The 20316-nt window shown below is 33.3% G+C and overlaps 1 protein-coding gene across 5 annotated transcripts in view; it reads right to left on the bottom strand.

The window, feature by feature from the left end:
• Nucleotides 1–20316, bottom strand: part of ABCA5 (ATP binding cassette subfamily A member 5) — a 129418-nt gene that overhangs the window by 40711 nt on the left and 68391 nt on the right. For 4 of the 5 annotated variants that reach the window (XM_035026155.1, XM_035026152.1, XM_035026154.1 and 1 more), the window contains 9 exons: nt 19811–20015; nt 17322–17483; nt 16344–16432; nt 14418–14647; nt 12662–12803; nt 11351–11539; nt 9755–9902; nt 6440–6608; nt 5281–5339 (listed from right to left, as the gene is read on the bottom strand). In XM_035026155.1, coding sequence (XP_034882046.1) covers nt 5281–5339; nt 6440–6608; nt 9755–9902; nt 11351–11539; nt 12662–12803; nt 14418–14647; nt 16344–16432; nt 17322–17483; nt 19811–20015 — 1393 coding nt within the window. Of the gene's footprint in view, nt 1–5280; nt 5340–6439; nt 6609–9754; nt 9903–11350; nt 11540–12661; nt 12804–14417; nt 14648–16343; nt 16433–17321; nt 17484–19810; nt 20016–20316 lie in introns of those variants that run through there. The other variant, XM_035026156.1, reaches the window with a different exon arrangement.

Genomic DNA, 20316 nt, shown 5'->3' with positions numbered 1-20316 from the left:
TAAGCAAATATCTAGACTAAAGCAGAGAGACAAAACAATAAAAAATTCAGTAGAGAGAATAAAAGACAACTGGGATAAAATGAAAAGTCATAAACCTGTAATAATAAACCTAAAGGGAGAGAAAAAATAGGACAAAAGCAATACTGGAAAAGAAATGGCTGAGAATATTTTTAAACAGAAGAAAGACATCAAGCCAGAGATTCAAGAAGCACTTATATACCCAAAGCAGAATAAATGTAAAACAAACACCAACAAGGCAGGTGGTAGTAAAACTGCTGAAAACCAAAAAAAAGATCTTTAAAAACAGCCAGGGTAAACGAATATACCAACAACAGAGAAATGATAAAACTAACAGCTGTCTCTGCAGCTCAAACAATGGAAACAAGAAGACAACAGATTACATTTTAAAGTGCTGAAAAAGAATAACCGTCAAACTAAAATTATATATTCAGAGAAATATCCTTCAAAACTAAAGGTGAAAGAAAGATATTTGCAAACAAAAACTGAGAAAATGTATCATTGTTAGACCTGCATTAAAAGAAACAGTAAAAACATCTTTTTCACACACAAGGAAAATTATCCTAGATAGAAGATCAGAAATGCAGGAAGTAACAAAGATAAATGATGTGGTAAATATATAGGTAAATATAAAAACAACGCTAGTAACATTATCTCTGGTTTAAAATGTACGTAGAATTAAAATACATGAAAACAACAGCATATAAATTGGAATAGGGATAAAAGGGATAAGTAAGGATAAAAGTAAGATCCCGGACTTCCTTTTCTTGCTTTGCTATTCTACAAATACTATTAATTAGTAAAGCACTAATTTATAGAAGTCAAGAATGTATGTCATAATATCAAGAGTAATTTCTAAAAAAGGCATACATAGCTAAGAAAACAACAGGGGAAAAATGAGAAATGGCACAATAAAAAATCATTGCTTCCAGTTCAACTAGCCTATTGAAGGATGAGAGACCATATAAAAAAAGGCAAATTATCCCACCTACAGTCCACTAGACCAACTAACCTATTAGCCAATTATGTATGTGCCCAGACCACCATCCAATCCCAGATAATCCACGAACTGACTGAAGAACTGCCCAGGCAAACTGGAGATTCCTTAGCTATAGTAAAATAAGGGATGCCTTCAGCCACTGAGCATTAGGGTGGCTAAAGCTTAATGGTTAGAGCAGAAATAGATAAATGATTCCATACCGAGAAGCTAGGAAAAGGAGAACAAATTAAACCCAAAGAATGTAGTAATACAGAAATAACAAAGAGAGTAACGCAGCTCAATAAACTACAAAGCAAATAAATGATAAAGAAAACTAACAAAGTCAGGGTCACCTGGGTGGCTCAGTCATTTAATTGTCTGACTCCTGGTTTTGGCTCAGGCCATGACCTCAGGATTGTGAGATCAAGCCCCGTGATAGGCTCTGTGCTCAGTGCAGAGTCTGCTTAGATTCTCCCCTCTCCTTCTACCCAGCTCCCCCCAACTCATGTTCTCCCTCTCACTCCTCACTCTCTCTGTCTCAAATAAATAAAATCTTTAAAAAAAAAGAAAACCATCAAAGTCAAAAGTTGATTCCTTGAAAGATTAATAAAATTGACAAACCCACTGTAAAGCAAATGAAAAAAATAATCACAAATTACTAAATGAAGAGAGGGAACATCATTACAGCCTCTACAGACATTAAAAAGATAAGAAGAGATTATTATGAACAACCTATAACAATCAATTTGGCAATTTAAATGAACAAATCCCTTGAAAATAACTCACCAAAAGAGACACAGTGCTGAAAACTTATAAACTGATTCTAATGCACTTCCATGTAATTCTTTACATGAGAATGCAAAGTGCCCAAAATTACAGTATTTAAAGTTATCAAGACTAACTATACAGCTATGATAGTTAAAATAGTTAGAAGCAAGGATAGATAAACAGACCATTGGAACAAAAGAGTTCAGAAGTTAAACCACAAATTTATAATCACTTGGTTTAATTTTTTTTTTTTACAGGGGGGTGGTGGGCAGAGGGAGAGAGAATCTTAAGCAGACTCCACGCCCAGAGCAGAGCCCAATGCAGGGCTCGATCTCACAACCCAGAGTCACTTGATTTAATTTTTAAAATAACTACTGAGATATGGTTGATAAACAATAAACTGTACATATGTCAAACAATCTGCTAATTTGACATGTGTATATAACCATAAAACCATCACCACTATCAAGATAATGAACATATCCATCTCCACAAAAAGTGCTGCTTTAAAATGTCTCTCCTGGGCACCTGGGTGGCTCAGTTGGTTAAGCGTCTGCCTTCGGCTTGGGTCATGATCCCAGGGTCCTGGGATCGAGTCCCACATCAGGCTCCTTGCTCATCAGGGAGCTTCCTTTCCCTCTACCTGCTGCTGCCCATGCTTGTGCTCTCTCTCGCTCGCTCTCTGACAAATAAAATCTTTAAAAAATAATAATAATAAAAATAAAATGTCTTCCCCTTCTGCCTGTTCTACCCACCTTTACGCATCTCCAGATAATCACTGATCTGCTTTTTTTCACTAAAGACTAGTTCTGCCTCTTCTATAATTTTATACAAATTTAATCATATGCTATTACTATTTTATTTCTGGCTTCTTTCACTTAACAGAATTATTTTAAGATTCATCCATGTTGTAGCATGTATCAAGAATTCATTCCCTTGCTGAATAGCATTGCATTGTATGGGTATACCACAGTTGGGTTTGTGTATTCACCTACTGATAAGACATTTAGGTTGTTCTCAGATTTTGTCTAACAAATAAGGTTACAATGAATATTCATATGTAAGTCTTATTATAAAATTATGCTCTTGGCCAAATACCTAGAAGTAAAATGGCTAGATATAGGTGTATATTTAACTTTTTCAAAAGCTGTCAAACTATTTTCCAAAATAGTTGTGTCACCTCACATTCCCTCCAGCAGTGCATGAATTCTAGCTGCACATCTTCACCAACACTTGGTATGATCAGCCTTTTCCAATTTTAATTGTTCTACAGTGCTGTGTGGGGACAGATGGTAGCTACGTTTGTGATAAGCATAGCATAACATATAGAAAATAATAATTTAAATCATTCTACTAAATATGTACGTTTTAATTTGCATTTCCCTAATAAGTAATAATGTTGGACATCTTTTCATGTGCTTATTTGCTATCCTTATATCTTCTTTGGCAAAGAGTCTATTCAAATACTCTACCCATTAATTGGGTTGTTTCTTATTACTGAGTTTTGAGAAATCTTTATATATTCTGGATCAAAGTCCTTGATCAGATATATGACTTACAACTATTTCTCCCAAGTCTGTAGTTTGTCTTTTCATTCCCCCTTAACAGGGTCTTACAAAGAAGAGAAGTCTTTTTAATTTTTATAGCCCAATTTATCAATTAGTTATTTTACGGTGCCATATCTGAGAAATTTTCGTTGAACCGAAGGTTTCAAAGCATTTCTCCTATGTTCTGCTCTTTTTGAAGTTTTATAGTTTAAGGTTTTACATTTAGGTGTATGACTCATTTTGCAGTTAGTTTTTTTATATGGTGCCCAGGATAGACCAATGCTCACTTTACCTAATTGTTTCAACAGCATTTGTTTAAAAGTCCATCTTTTCTCTAGGAGGTTATCTCTGCACCTCTGTTAAAAATCAGCTATTCATATATATATGGGCCTACTTCTGTGCTCTCTGTTCTGTTTCACTGATCTGTTTTTCTGTCGTTTTATACCAAAATTACACTGCCTTGATAAATGGAACATTTATATGAAGTCTTGAAACAAGGTAATACTAGTTCTCCAACTTTGTTCTTTTTCAAAGGGGTTTTGAGTATTCTAGGTCATTTGCATTTTCACGTAAATTTTAGAGTCAGTTTGTCAAAATCTACAAAAAAGCGTCTAATGGGATTTTTAATTGTGTCTGAATCTATTGAAATTTGAGTAAAGTTGACATCTAACATTGAGTCTTCTTACCCATGAACACAGTATCTCTACTTATTTACATATTCAATTTCTTTCAGCAATGTTTTTTTATTTTTCAGGGTACAATCCTGTTACAACTTTTGTCAGATTTATCTATAAATATATTTTTAGATACTAAGAGATATTATTTTTAATTTTAACTTTTTAGTAGTATATAGGAATATAATTGATTTTTCCATATTTATCTTATATCCTGTCCCCTTTCCTAAATTCACTTTTTATTTCCACTAACTTTTTTGTAAATCTCTTCGGATTTTTTAAATGGACACTCTTAGGAACTGCAAATAAAGTTTCATTGCTTCCTCTCCAATTTGGATGCCTCCATAATATTGGTGAACCGTATCTTATCAGCTGAGGGCCTACAGAGCAAAAACAGGTTTCCCTGAGAAGACAGAATTCTGCCTCAATACTGTAGCATAGATTTCCTGAGTTTCCAGCCTGCCAGCCTATCCTATGAATTTTAGAACCAAGACTGCAACTTCAACTCTGGCCTCAGTTTCCAAGCTGCCATTCTGCCCTACAGATTTCAGACTTGTGGGGCCCCACAATCATGTGAACCAATTTCTTAAAAATAACCTCTTCATTCCCTCCTTCCCCTATCTCTCCAGGTCACCTGCTGTCTGTCTGTCTGTGTTTCTGTGTCTGTATGTGTATCTATTCTATTCCTTCTGAAGAATCCTAACCACACTGTTAAACAGTCCACAAATCTCAGAATAGTTTCCACAGCAAATAATTATCAGACTAAAAATGTCAGTACTGTACTGACACCGAGAAACCCTGTGCTAGGTCAAAAGGGAAAAAAAATAACATATATATACACGCATAATAATAAATCAAAAAAGGAAATACTTATTCAAATAGTTGAATACTTTTTTTTTTTTTAAGATTTTATTCATGAGAGAGCGAGCATGAGCAGAGGGAGGGGAAGAGGGAGAGGGAAACGTAGGCTCCCCACCAAGCAGAGAACTCGATGCGGGACTTGATCCTAGGACCCTGGGATCACAACCTGAGTTGAAGGCAGATGCTTAACTGACTGAGCCACCCAGGCGCCCTAATAGTTGAATATTTTTCATCTTTAATAGATACTACTTTTTCCTTTTACTATTTTGATGTCATTAATTTTATTATGAGTATTAATTACATAAATAAATGAAAGTTCCCCTAAAAGAAAGAGAAAATTGTGATAAAGAACTTTAAATTTCCCACAAACTATGCAAACTGTTTTCCGATTTGCACTTTACAATTATGTACTGATACAAGGAAAGCTACTTACTTCTCAAAGCCTCCACATTTTCACCTTTCTTTCTGTATGTCTTCTGAATACCACTGATTCTGAAAAACACCATTTTCTACTTGTTTTTAAAGTAAATTATAAGGATGTGTGTTTCCATATATAATATTTTTATCAAAGCTGTCATATTTAATAGGAATAATAATAAAGTACCTTTCTACTAAAACAATAAACCTAAGAGAGCTGAAGATAATTATAAAATTATTTTAAAGAAACAACAGAAGTATATAGTACTCCTCTCCATTTTAAGTGTTATTCATTCATTTTTCATAACAAGCCAACTTCTAAAAATAAAGCATTTGGCCCAAGCAATTTATAGATTTCTTTTCATCTTTGATACTTTTCTATTTATAATTTATCAAATACTTGTGACATCAGTTAAGGGAGATTAAAAATCAAATGCTATATTTCACATCAGCACACACTTCAAACTATCTATAAATGTGAAGTGGTTCTCTCATTCCACTTTAAATGTCTTAAATAACTTTTTAAAGAATGGTTTCGTTAACCAGTTTAAAATTTGCCCTCGAGAAGGCAGACCATTAGCCCACTTATTACATTTTAAGTATTTCGCTCTCTCTTGCTTTTATATATTTCTCTTAATTTGAAAAACACTTCTTCTTCCATTTTTCTTTTATTTCTTTTCTCTTTCTTTTTCCTGTTATTTTTTAAATTTGGTTTTGACTGATCTAGCAAGGCACAGTAGTGAATTTCTTTGGTTCATAGAAATTAAACTGATACTTTAATTACCTCACAATACCCAAAGGCCTATGAAATTAACAAAGGACAATATAGACAATGTAGCCTGAATAAAATTATAAAGTTAATATTTATTCTGTTTCAATCTACATAATGGAGCAAATTTGAAAACAGCTTAATTGTAAAATAATAGGTTTTATTACTTTAAAAAATTTCCATTGAAACATAAAATTTCAAACCTAGCACCTTATTCTAAATTGTTACAAAGAAAATAAGAACTTAAAAGAAACCAGCTCATATTAATACTGTTTTAAAAATCATGAGATGTGTACCAAATCTCTTAAGATATAATACTTATATACATTTTTAAAAAACCAGGATTTAAATGAAGCAGCTTCCATCAATACTTCTTATACCTAGACTACCAAAGATTAAATGATACCTTATGGCTTCTTTTCCCATAAATTCTGAAGAAACAGGCTCAACAATTTCATTAAAACTGATATTCCCATTAACACTGCCCTCTGATAACTCCTTATAATTTCTTTTGCTCTTTGACCAATATGATGGCTTTAGAAAATATAAAGATGATCTCCGTAAGCCAAATTCCCCTGAAAAACAAAAAAACTTAATTATCATAACAAATTATTTCTAAAAACCAGGTTTTGAATCATAAAAGCAGTATGTGAAACTTATGACCTAATGTTTACATAAAAAGTATTAAATCAGCATTGGGTGAAAAACATGTTTTATTGACAAATAATTCCAGTCCACAAACAGTCTAAGATACTCAGAGTGAATGAGAATATAAAGGTGAGTGAAATGCTGCAAATGACATATCAGATAAAGGGCTAGTATCCAAAATCTATAAAGAACTTATCAAACTCAACACCCAAAGAACAAGTAATCCAATCAAGAAATGCGCAGAAGACATGAACAGACATTTTTCCAAAGAAGACATCCAAATGACCCACAGACACATGAAAAAGTGCTCAACATCGCTCGGCATCAGGGAAATCCAAATCAAAACCTCAATGAGATACCACCTCACACCAGTCAGAATGGCTAAAATTAACAAGTCAGGAAACGACAGATGTTGGCAGGGATGCGGAGAAAGGGGAACCCTCCTACACTGTTGGTGGGAATGCAAGCTGGTGCAGCCACTCTGGAAAACAGTATGGAGGTTCCTCAAAAAGTTGAAAATAGAGCTACCATATGATCCAGCAATTGCACTACTGGGTATTTACCCCAAAGATACAAAAGTAGGGATCCGAAGGGGTACGTGCACCCCGATGTTTATAGCAGCAATGTCCACAATAGCCATACTATGGAAAGAGCCAAGATGTCCATCGACAGATGAATGGATAAAGAAGATGTGGTATATATATACAATGGAATATTATGCAGCCATCAAAAGGAATGAGATCTTGCCATTTGCAATGACGTGGATGGAACTGGAGGGTATTATGCTGAGCGAAATAAGTCAAACAGAAAAAGACATGTATCATATGACCTCACTGATATGAGGAATTCTTAATCTCAGGGAACAAACTGAGGGTTGCTGGAGTGGTGGGGGGTGGGAGGGATAGGGTGGCTGGGTGATAGACATTGGGGAGGGTATGTGCTATGGTGAGCGCTGTGAATTGTGCAAGACTGTTGAATCACAGACCTATACCTCCGAAACAAATAATACACTATATGTTAAAAAAAAAAGAAGAAGAAGAAGATAGTAGGAAGGGAAAAATGAAGGAGCGGAAATCGGAGGTGGAGACGAACCATAAGAGATGATGGACTCTGAGAAACAAACTGAGGGTTCTAGAGGGGAGGGTGGTGGGGGGATGGGTTAGCCTGGTGATGTGTATTAAAGAGGGCACGTTCTGCATGGAGCACTGGGTGTTATATGCAAACAATGAATCATGGAACACTGAATCAAAAACTAATGATGTAATGTATGGTGATTAACATAACATAATAAAATTTAAAAAAAAAAGAAAAATGAAAAAAAAGGTGAGTGAAATGCATTTTCCATTCTAAAGGAACTTACATCTTTATGGCTACACAGATATATATAACAGCACCTAGAACACAATGCAGAACACAAAGCATGTCATGCATGGTACTCATAACAGTTCAAAAGAGGAGAAGTTTATACCTAGATAGGGAATCTGTCCTGAAGGCTTAAATGAGTCTCATCTTAGTCTTTGAAAACAGCTAGTATTTAATACTTAGAAAAGTGGATATAGTTCATGGAGAAGACTTTTTAAAATCAGGAGAGTAACACAGCAACAGGACAGGCATTGAAGACTTAGACATGATAGACAGTGATGGTTGCTCACACAGTATATATCCATTTTCACCTCTTTCCCCCCAAACACTGACACTTCCCATTTTTTTAAACATCTACTCCTCTTCTAGATGGCCACATCTGATCTGATCCCAACTACAGAGAAGATCCTAACTGATCTAATCAGTATGTGGCACTCTCTGGTTTACTGCTCCAGCTGTAAGCATGTAACCAATCAGACAAAAGCAAAGATTTTAGGTGGGGGAGAGAGTCACCCTCCCTCTTCCACCCTCCCTGGACATGAACAAAGTTGCATACCACTGCAGCCAAGAAGAGAGCAAACCTGCCAGACTCAGACACAGGTGGCCAAAGCATGGAGAAAGTGGGTCCCTGATGACCCACAGTTGAGCAAGACAACCAACTCGGAGTCTATCCTATCTCTGGACTTCCTTTTAAGTAAAACAATCGATTTCCTACTTGTTTAAGCCAATTAAAACAGTTTTCTGTTAAGAATAACTAGAAACAATCTAACTGATACACTGGAGCTGTGTTTAAATAGGTAAACAGGATGAATACAGAATACAATATGGAGGGACAGAGTGAAAATAAGGGATTAAATATATAAAAGTATTGTGAAGGATATTAATACATAAGGAGTTTCTATTTAATGCACTAGGATACGCCCAGCGAGGTGATTTCTGAGCAGGTGAATAACTTGATTAAAGGGAATGGTGAAGTTTTAGATGGACTGAAGGCAGGTAATGAGAATAAAGGTATTACAATGGTGTAAACGAGTGCTGCCCAACCTCTCCCTCTGCAGTGATGGACATGTCCTCTATCTGTACTGTACAATACGGTAATGGTCACATGTGGCCACTGAGCAGTCGGAAGGTGACTTGTGCTACCAAGGATATGGACTGTTAATTTAATTAATTCTAATTAATTTAAATTTTAAAAGCCACTTGTGTCTTGTAGTTACCATATAAGTGCAGGTCTGAACACAGACAAAAGTATAATGAGGAACTCAAAGGGGAAAGTCAAGGGAGTGTTAGATATTTTAATAATATTTTGAATCTACAGGAGTTGGTTAGACATGCACAACAGATAAGGAGAATGGTAGGAGTTACAAGATGACTTCATAATTTTGTACCTTAGAGGATAAAATAGTGAAATACTTTAGCCAAAAAAACAGTTTTAAAACAGGGACAGGACAGAGGGAAGGACAGAGATAAATTCAGTTAGAGACTTAATGTTTTCAAAGCAAACTGCTCTCATTTTAACAGAATCTCCTTATGTTCACTAGTGGTTAAGATACAGGTACAATATATACTTATTTAAAATTAAGTTAAAAGCTTGGACAACAAATATGACTTAGGGTACTGTGGCTAGAAAAAAAAATTTAAATTAAGTTGACTCTATGTGAGCAAAAAAACTAAAAATCTTTAAAGTAAAATCCAATAACTACCTGCATACCTGGAATGACTTGATCAAGATAGACAGCCAAGAGGACATAGAAGATACTATTAAGTGCTAGCATGACAATAGTAATAATTAGAGGATATGGGCCTTCAGTCAAATTAGAAAATAAAGCACCTTCATTAAAATCTTCTAAGTGCATGACCTGAAAAATAGAAATACCAACTTTATTATATAAAAATGATAAAAATAACTAAAAGCTAACACTAGAGTTACTCATTATATCCAGATTGGTGGTAACCAAACTGGGCCTTTTAACAGATTAAACAATCTGCCAAATTAGTAGTATGAATTTACAAGGAAAACAACAGAAACTTTATCAAAATATAAGTTTATCACAACAATCCATTTCAATCTTTTTAATGTTATGTTTCTAAAACTAATATATATCCACTCCTGGGGCTTTTAATTCTAAGGCAAGGACTTTCAAATGAAATAACAATAAAGTATGCTGTTAATATTAACTGGTGCAAACAAATGGTCCACATGGAAGTCAAACAAATTAAGTATTAGAGGATAAAATTATGATCAGCATCCTTTCAATGCTGCAAAGGGAGAGGGTATTCTGAATAATTAACACAACTATTATTACATTTTCATAGTAGATATATGTGAGAGAGCAGAAAGAAATATACTAGAGGCTGAGGCCTTATTTAGATCCCAGATCTGCCATTAGGTGAATAAACTTTAACCACACCACTCTGGATCCAATCTCCTCATCCATGAAATGAAGATGGGTTAAATAAACACGAAAGTCCCTCTCACAACCAACAAAACATGAATCTATAATTCTACCTCTCTAAGTGAAGGAGAACTCAGTGGACTCTTAAAATGTATAAACAACAGTTCTTAGGTCCAACATAATTAAAACTTGTTTAACTCAATGCTCATAAACAATGTGTCTTAGATCTCACAAATCAGAATATTCTATCTAGTCAACATGAATCATCTCTTACATTAGTAATTACATTTTTTCTTTATACATTAACCAAATTTATGTTCTATTATATAAAGTAGTTTCTCTTAAGAATTTTTCCCTTAGAACCTGACTGCCCCTGTAAAGACTAATAAAAATCAAATAAAAACTTTAAAAATAAATAAATATATTATTTAGTTGAATGACAATCCCATGAACCCTAAAGCAATAAAATCCACAGAGTCTACTTATTTCACTAATACAGTCCAGAAAATTTGTTTTGCTCCACACACAGTTTTCTGCCAGGTACACATCCAAGATAAATTTACAAAAGTAGCAATGTAACCAGGCCATAGAGCAATCCAGATTACCTGATGCTTAAAACAACAACTTCTAACAAACTGAGTTATTGCAGTGAAATAGATTACTGAGACATACTAACACACAGAGTAGAAAACTTATAAACAGATCATATAAATGAAAAACTAGAAATGGAGAAAATGTAAATAAAACCCAGATAAAATGTACTCCAGTATTCAAATAGCATTCCTTTCTCATGTGGACGTTTTAAAATAATTTCTTTGCAAATCCAAGGTAGTATGCATTGTAGTATAACAGGCCACATGGAACTGAAGAGAAAAAATATTTAGTGAAAGCAAGATAAATATATTACCTACCTGTGCAATACCAATCAAAAAAGTACACTGACAGAAAGGACTGAAAAGCCACACTAATGATTTGGGAAAACTTTCCATGAAGACTATCAAAAGGCCAACAAATCCAAAAGCCACAGTGACTAAAAATTCAACTATTCCCACATGTTTTGATTTTTTAAAAAGCGGTGTCAGCATTAAAGCAAAAAATATCTGTAAAATATAAAGGTTAATGCATTGTTCATATACATTGGTATGAAAATAAAATTAATTCTACTTTTGAAAAAACAAGTTATTTTCATTGGAAAATACATTCATTGAAATACTTTCTAAATGCTATCTATGGTATTTTATTTTTATGTAAGTCATGATAAATACATAACAAAATTTAAGATGACAAACATTAAAAACTACAATTTATATATAGGCAAACATAATTACCTCTACACTATAGAAACCATAAGCAGTCACATGTTTCTGCAGTTAAATGTATACATATGTGAACGAAACAATAAACCAACCAGCTTTTAAACAGAGAACCTATCTTTGAAACTCAATGTGTTAATAAGATACAAAATCAGGTAACTGCATACAGAAGTCTGAGTTGTTTGTAAATTATCATGTTAAAGAGTAAGGGAGATCATCAAAAATTTAACTGGTATAGCATGGGCACATAAGCCAATCAAAATGAAAACCGGAACCCTGGAAACAAAGCCTGCATTCAGCCGATATACCCAATGCATGGCAACACTGCCCAAGGGCTGCATCTACAAAGGCATACTTTTATAAATCATCACCCTATAACATACATTAACTTGAAATAGTCAGGATTTCATGAAAACAAAGGGTTTGAAAAAAGTCTAGTACTAGACCATCTTAATTATACACATAATTTGATTATATGAAGATAGTAAAAGACTCAGAAATTGTATGTGAAATACATTATATGAAAACAAGTTAAATTTGAGACTATTTTGTACCTTTCCTGAAAATAACTTTAAAAATACATACATTATTTAGTTGAATGACAATCCCATGAACCCTAAAGCAATAAAATCCACTGAGTCTACTTATTTCACTAATACAGTCCAGAAAATTTGTTTTGCTCCACACACAATTTTCTGCCAGGTACACATCCAAGATAAATTTACAAAAGTAGCAATGTAACCAGGCCACAGAGCAATCCAGATTACCTGAGGTACAATGATGCCACATATAATTCATTTATCAGTAACCTAGTAACAAATCAACTGTAAGTTAACCAAAGATAATACTTTGCTATATTAATCAACTACTTTGACAGTTTTTTATTCCCATTCAAGTTAAAATACTCACAGACGATAACCCATACAGCAAAAAAAGTAGAAATATCACAACGCAGCTACTTTGAGGGAATAACGAAGAAGCTGTTGCAATGACTGCCATAAGAAGGGACATAAGAAAAATCAAGCTTGTATACAGAAGAACCCAGGAAAGCCTAAAATGAGAATATAAACACATTTATGGTTAAATGCACAGGCTTTAACAATTAAAAAATCATTTCAAACAAAACATCAGCTTTATTTTAGCAATTTTATTCTTAAAATCAAGTTTATTCCTTCCTGTGTATGCTCATTTACTGAAAATTAATGCTCTTATAACTAATTAAAAATACATTAGTTAAGTTAGAGGTAAAAGTATAATCTGACATGAGATAAAACAGTGATTATCTTTTTAAGAGTCAAAAAAAACTTTACAAATTAATAGCAATTCATGACTAATTTAAATCTAATAGTCTCAAAAGTTTAATGATGTACAACATTACTGATTTTCTTAAAATACAAAAGAGTTTAATGACAATTTTCTTATGGCCTGGGCTATAATTAAACCTCTGATAGCTTTTGGTACCTCTTTTAAAACAACACTAATCAACTAATCAACACAATCACTAATCAGCAACATACTTACTACATGTAAGATCAAGATCAACAACGGACTCACTATATTTACTCAAAATTTCTTCCCAAATCAGAGTTCAATGGAATTGCTACAGTACTCAGGTTTGTTTGTTTGTTTAATGTAAGCAGATCATGATTTAATGTGTGCTACCATAAAAGCAGTGAAATAGAACTAAAAGATACCTACATTACCAAAACTGACTCCATCATTTTACAGAGGCAAAACTGAGGCACTAAGAAATTGATTTGCCTAAATGCTTCTAACTACCACTTCCTCACAAAGCACTTTAATAATTTAATGCAACTTAAAAACCAATCACTACTCAAATGACAGGAAAAAAAAACATGCAAAGAAAATACATTATACACAATGACCCCATTATGTAAAGTGCATTATTAAAATGTTATAATTAATTGCTGCATTGGGCTAAATGGAATAAAATTTTGTAAAATGGACTATAATAGCAAATCACATGCACAGTATTAACTTTCCCCCCAAAGTGAGGTCAAAATAAATTTTCCTACTGCACAGTGGGAAAAGTAAGGAAAATTCACTCAAAATTATTTATAAAAATGCATGTCTCTATAAAATCATCATTATGTAAAAATGATGACACATGAACGCTCACTTGTGAAAACATTTTTCAAATTTGTTTCTCTATAAATTATTTTGTTATTTTCATCTTAATTCATACAAATAACTTTTTTCCCAGGTGGGGAAAATCCCATATACCACCTATGCGAACTTCAATCATTTTAATTAAATTTTTAATAACATGCATATGCTATGATACTGGGGGAAGACTATAACACACAATTAATTTCTAACTTTCCAAGATCTCAAATGTTCTATACACTGAAATACATAGAACACATCTCATCGATTAAGACAAAATGTGAAAAAGAATTTAAACATAATATATCAATATCAGTTTTCCAAATCCCACTTCCCTTATGGTAAAAGAAGAAAAAAAAAGCCAAAATATTGCTAAAGCTTGTTGCCTAGTCTCATACTCCAAGACAAAGGTAATCATTGTAAGTAAACAGGATCAGCACCTCCTCAAACTGAGCAAATAACAAAATTACAACACTGAAGATCTTTATACTTAATATAATTATTAATCACACTAAGTAATAAACTTTTAATAACATACCAAAAGGCAGTATCATGAAGTCCCATTATCTTTAAAAACTCCTTTAACTTTTTCTCTTTCTCTGCTACGATATGAATTGCCAAAAAATATCCAAATGGTGAAAATGCTATAACTAGGTATATTAAAATTACTCCTCGGGGAAAGGTATCTATCTCAACCACAGCAGTTTCTCCCATAATGACAGCTTTTGTTGACTCCAGTTCCTTCCAAAAGGAAACATTGGTCTTTAGCTAGAATTGGAAAATACAATCAATGAATTTAATTCTGATAGTGACCCCCAATAAAATGTGACAATTACAACCCCAAATTTAGTATGAACCCATTACAAATACAATCCTCAAAAACCACACCTGAAATGAAGTGACTGACCCCAATATCATGATATAGCATACATTATTGCTTTTATTCATTCTGGAAGCATACCATAAAGTCTGTAGTTGGGAAGTCTGTAAATTTTGAGGAAATAACTTGTCGAAGATAATTATATTGAATAACTATCATCTTAAGCAGACTATTATATACATCTTAACAAAAATACGCATTTATAAAATTGAGGAATTAAGGAATGATTATTAGTACTATGAAAGACTCTCTTTAAAAAAATCTTTTCAATAGTACGTTCTATTGTTTTAAAAGCTATATATGCAGCATGTATAGACAGAATAATAAAACTTTATGCCATATGATACTTCTATCTTGTCTAAAATAAGATCTGGCTCTGTCTATCCATCCAGTGTGGTCTGGGCTGTGGATGGCTAAGGTCTTTGGCCAAAACACAAATAACTGGTATAATAGTCTCAATGTGATAGATGCTATATTTCACTGTCTTTACCTTAAACTTCTATATTATTGAATTTGGGTAATATTAATACATTTATACCATCTTGTAAGAGTATATAAGACAATCCTATACCTATCATTTGGTTCTTACAACAACCCTGTCAAGTAAAGCATTATGATTGTAGTCAGTTTACTACATAGCAGTCTAATAACCTGTCTCCTATTCAAGGTCTCCTGTTCTTTTCTACTAAAATGTGAGACACTCAGTAAGATCTAAGCATGTCTTTAGATTATAAGTTATACACAATGCTAGTGGCAGTACAGTTTAAAACACAAACTTGGGAGCCAAAAAGCCATAGTTTGAATTAGCTTTGCCACTAATTAACTGAATTTTGGAAAGTCACTTAATCTTCCTGTGCTTCAGTTTCATTTTTAAATTGAGACAGTAATTGCACAAATCTCATATGGTTGCTACAAATTAAATGGATTCATATTAGTATATCACTTAGAAGCAATGCTTGGCAGGCACCTGGTTGGTTCAATCAGTTAAGCATCTGCCTTCAGCTCAGGTCATGATCCCAGGGTCCTGAGATCAAGCCCCACATTGGGCTCCCTGCTCCACAGGGAGCCTGCTTCTCCCTCTCTGTCTCTCATGAATAAATAAATAAAAACTTTAAAAAAAGAAAAGAAATGATGCTTGGCAAATAAGTTATAAATATTTATTATATAAAAATGAAATCTCCTACTATGATTAACATAATAAAAATTCTCACTTTCCTTAACTTATTTTTATTCAAGGGGAAAGTCTGTAAATATACATCTTTCATAAATATTACCTATGGTCAACACAGATACAAGAAGACAGATATATGGAATGCTAAGTTCACATGTTTAGAAACCAACAAATAAAAGTGGGGTCTGAAAAATATTAAATCAGAAAACATGACTTCTTCCTCAACGTTTTTCTTAAAGGAGCTGTAATATGTATTCTGTACATCTGACAGTAGACAAACCAAATCCTAACTGTAAAGACTTAGGGCATATTGTTAAAATATGGTTTGGCTTTTTCTCTCTCTCAAATAAATAAATAAAATCTTTAGAAAATATATATGGTTCGGCTTTATTTTATTTCCTTCACCATATTACCTGTATAATGGCAGCATCTATGGATGCTTGTAAAACTGTGAACCCTGAGGTCCAGTACTGAGCAGCCTCACATGATGTTGAACAGCCAGCTATGGGGACAAAATGTGAGACATAAGTATTTGCACAACATGTACGTGCTTTCTTTTAAAGATAACATATGGAGGGTTACTAAAGCAATATAATTAATCAATCTCCATAGGATCGAAGAATAAGCAATTGCCCTTTGAAGGCAAAGAATAGCACATTCCCAATTATTTATTTGAAATTTTTGAAATAAAGAGTTACATAGAAAGAAATCAACTGTAAGCATGGTTATTTAAAATAAGTCACTTTTCTGTTTCAAGGTAAGTCACTCTACAGTGACTTAGTCAGATTCAAAGCACTTCCAGATGCCAGGAGAAGTCCAGGTTAGGACGACAGGAAGAAATAAAATTTTCTAAGGGCCTTTTGGAATCAAGTCACAAATACAGTACTCAGCATAAGGGACTTTAACACTGCTCAATAAATGTTTGTGATTGATAGTATCTCTTCAGAGGTTTAAGCACTGAAGGCTGTTTTCCATGATATAAACATAAAACTAATAAAGTTCATTGGTCCAAGACCTTGAAATTTAAAGATATGTAGCACACCACATATGAAAAACAATTACATGGAGAAAAAAAATGCCGATTCAGAAAGTCATATAATTCAAGATAAAATTTTGCTTTCTGTTACTGTAATTAAAATATATACAAATGTATTAAAATTAAAATGGATGCTACATAAATTATATTTCATATTACATGTAGATGTAGACGGATATTTGTTTATACATATACATTTATGCTATACTTGACAGTTTTTTTCTCTTTTTTTTTCTCTTAACCAGTAAGTACAGTTGAAAATGCCAATGTTGGACCCCATCAAATTCTGCATATGAACTAAAAGCAGCAAAGATATGCATTTATTTGAAATACAAGATTACTTAAGGCTATTTACCTCTTGAATCCATATAAATAGAAGATACTGGAATTATATCAGGAAAAAAACGGAGTTCGTAGGACATGAAATCTTTGAAAACCACACCCACAAAGTTGTTGGGCTTAGAAAGACTGGATACTAACAATTCTTTTTCATTTACATATTCTTCAGTAATTATGACTGTAAAATATTGTAACAATAAAGTTAACTCACAAATTAAAAGTTTAGTACCAAACAATAGACCAAATGGAGCATGATATTTGATGAATATAGTATTTTATAAGCACTTCTGTGTTATTCTCTAACTTTCAAGAAAATAGAGCCATGAATATACTACATAATAATGAATAATAGTACAATTTCAGACACTATTTCTCAGCTGTCACCTGAGTACATAAATTATGTGTCTGTGTAACACACAGAAGTTATTAATATGATGAAGTTTAGCATAAACTTTATTATGCAGTATATGTAGTTCATTTATCTATTTCAAAGTAACTTCTTGATAAGTGAATGGATATTTTATTTTCAAATATTTCTTCTGAAGAAGAAAATTCCATTATCTTTCTCAGAAACCAAATATATACTCTGGTAACTAAGACACACTCTCCCTTGAATAAAAATTGCCATTTCAACCCCAGACTGCTTGTTCCTTTCCTAGAAGACATATGGAGAAAATAATCTCTGAGATTCCTTTCACATCAGATAATCCCAATTTTTTAATGTTTTCTTAGAGTTTTATTTACAAGCAACTAGTCTTCACTAAAGAAGTTTCAGGACATGTGGTGAAATAGAAGAACACAGGATTATGTGCTTAACTGTGTTATTTACTAGCTATGTGAGCAGAGATAAGCAATTTAATTCTCCAAACTTCAGTATCCTCATCCCTAATACCTAGCTGATCACACTGGTTGATAAGATCAAATGCAATTACAAACATAAAAATGCTCTGTAAATTATAAAGTATTACTTCAATGTTAATTCATGATTTTCTGGACCTTTAAGTTGGACACAGATTGATCTGAATAAAGAGGGTGTTAGTTCAACGTCTTACCAGTCATGTTACCATATATGGATGCATGTCCCACTTTCAGACAGTTCTGTGGTTAAAAAGACAGAACTTTTTTTTAAAAAAAAATCTATATATAGGGGTGCCTGGGTGGCTCAGTCATTAAGTGTCTGCCTTTGGCTCAGGTCATGATCCCAGGCCCCTGGGATCGAGCCCCGCATCAGGCTTCCTGCTCCGCGGGAAACCTGCTTCTCCCTCTCCCACTCTATCTGTTTGTGTTCCCTCTCTCACTGTGTATCTCTCTGTCAAATAAATAAAATCTTTAAAAAAAATCTATATATATTTCTACTATTTTAGCATCTAAGTTAATACACACTGACTTGGGTTTCTTTGGTGTATATGCTTTCCTCTAACTCAGAATTACCAAAGAATTTTTTTCTCAACATTTCTCATCAGTTTTTTGAGCTAGCATGCTAAATGCTATGGCTATCCATGCTACTTGTGCTTAGGGAAACCAACAAACATATACCAATAAGATATTAAGTAGTAATAAGACGGAAAGAAACCAATAGGGGAAAAGTTATCTGGCTCCTGATTGTATAAGCATTATCTATTCAGTGATGCATTATCCAAAACTATGATGATACATACTAGAAGTTAATTAAAACTACCTGATTATATAGGACAATATGTTAATTCGTTATTTTCAACAATTTAGCATTTCATTAAATTAATCATCATAGTAGAAATTGTCACTTTCTTTAGTTCTTGTCTTGGGTTCTCTCACAGCCACGTCAGGCTCATTAGTATGAAATCACTTACACTGTTATCCAGTCTATTTCTTGTGAGAAGTACAAACTGAGTGAAATAAGACTTAGGTACTTAGCCACAGTCCTAGTCTCCAAAGATAAGTACCACTTCTGTTTACACCTTATACCTCCATAAATAGGAATGGCAGTCTGAAATGATTACTGCTCTGTAATCTTTATACCTCTAGCTTCTTATTATATGAGTCAGAATCAAAATGAAATATGCCTCCAAATCTTTTATCCTGTACAAATGTGCTTTTTTTATAAATGGTCTGATAATTAAATATAAAATATTAAGGGGTGCCTGGGTGGCTCAGTCGGTTAGGCGGCTGCCTTCAGCTCAGGTCATGATCCCAGGGTCCTGGGATTGAGTCCCACGTCGGGCTCCCTGCTCAGTGGGGAGCCTGCTTCTCCCTCTCCCTCTGCCTCTCCCCCTAGCTTGTGCGTGCTCTCTCTCTCTCTCAATCTCTCGCTCTCTCAAATAAATAAATAAAATCTTTAAAATATATATATATAAAATATTAAGACCTATGCAACATGCTTCAGCAGGATTGAATGATTTTAATAATTTTTATTAAACTATATTTTGGTGAGGGGACATATCTTCAAGTGTTAAGAGTGTAATTTACTCAATAAAGCAAGCAGAAAAATACTGTTATAGATAGAATCCATATATAAGCTCACAATACCCTCAGGAAGGTGGTCAGTAGAAACTTTCTGCATGATGTTTCTTGTAATATTAGTCACTGGAGTATATCCCAGAATTAGGTTAGAGAGCATAGATTTGTCCATAGGGTTAAGTTCTATATCAGGCACTTCTTCGTATCTCTTATTTGGATGCATCATACTAATTAATATTAACCAAAATAAAAAAAATAGTGGAAAAAGAATTTCCTATAATAAAGGAGACAAACAAAATGGTTACAAAATATACCAATGGCAGCAAATATCATCAAGATCTCTAAGCAAACAATGTAATACTAAGGAAAAAACAGGAGGAATTTGGGTATTCTTTCTTAAGCACAAAAAGTAAAAGCAATTCTATCCTGAAAGAAATATTGTGTTGAGCATCTCACCTAACTCAACAGGAATATTAGACAAATTTTCCTTTATATTCAGTTTCACTGAAATACTTTAAAATTCAAGTCACATAATAAATTAAAATGACATAAACACTAATATTTAAAGATCTCAG

Source organism: Mirounga leonina, unplaced genomic scaffold, assembly GCF_011800145.1.
Source record: "Mirounga leonina isolate KUSES-001 unplaced genomic scaffold, KU_Mleo_1.0 Mir_197, whole genome shotgun sequence".
Taxonomy (NCBI): Eukaryota; Metazoa; Chordata; class Mammalia; order Carnivora; family Phocidae; genus Mirounga; species Mirounga leonina.
Note: the sequence above shows the minus strand (reverse complement) of the source record. Positions and strands in the feature narration are given on the sequence as shown.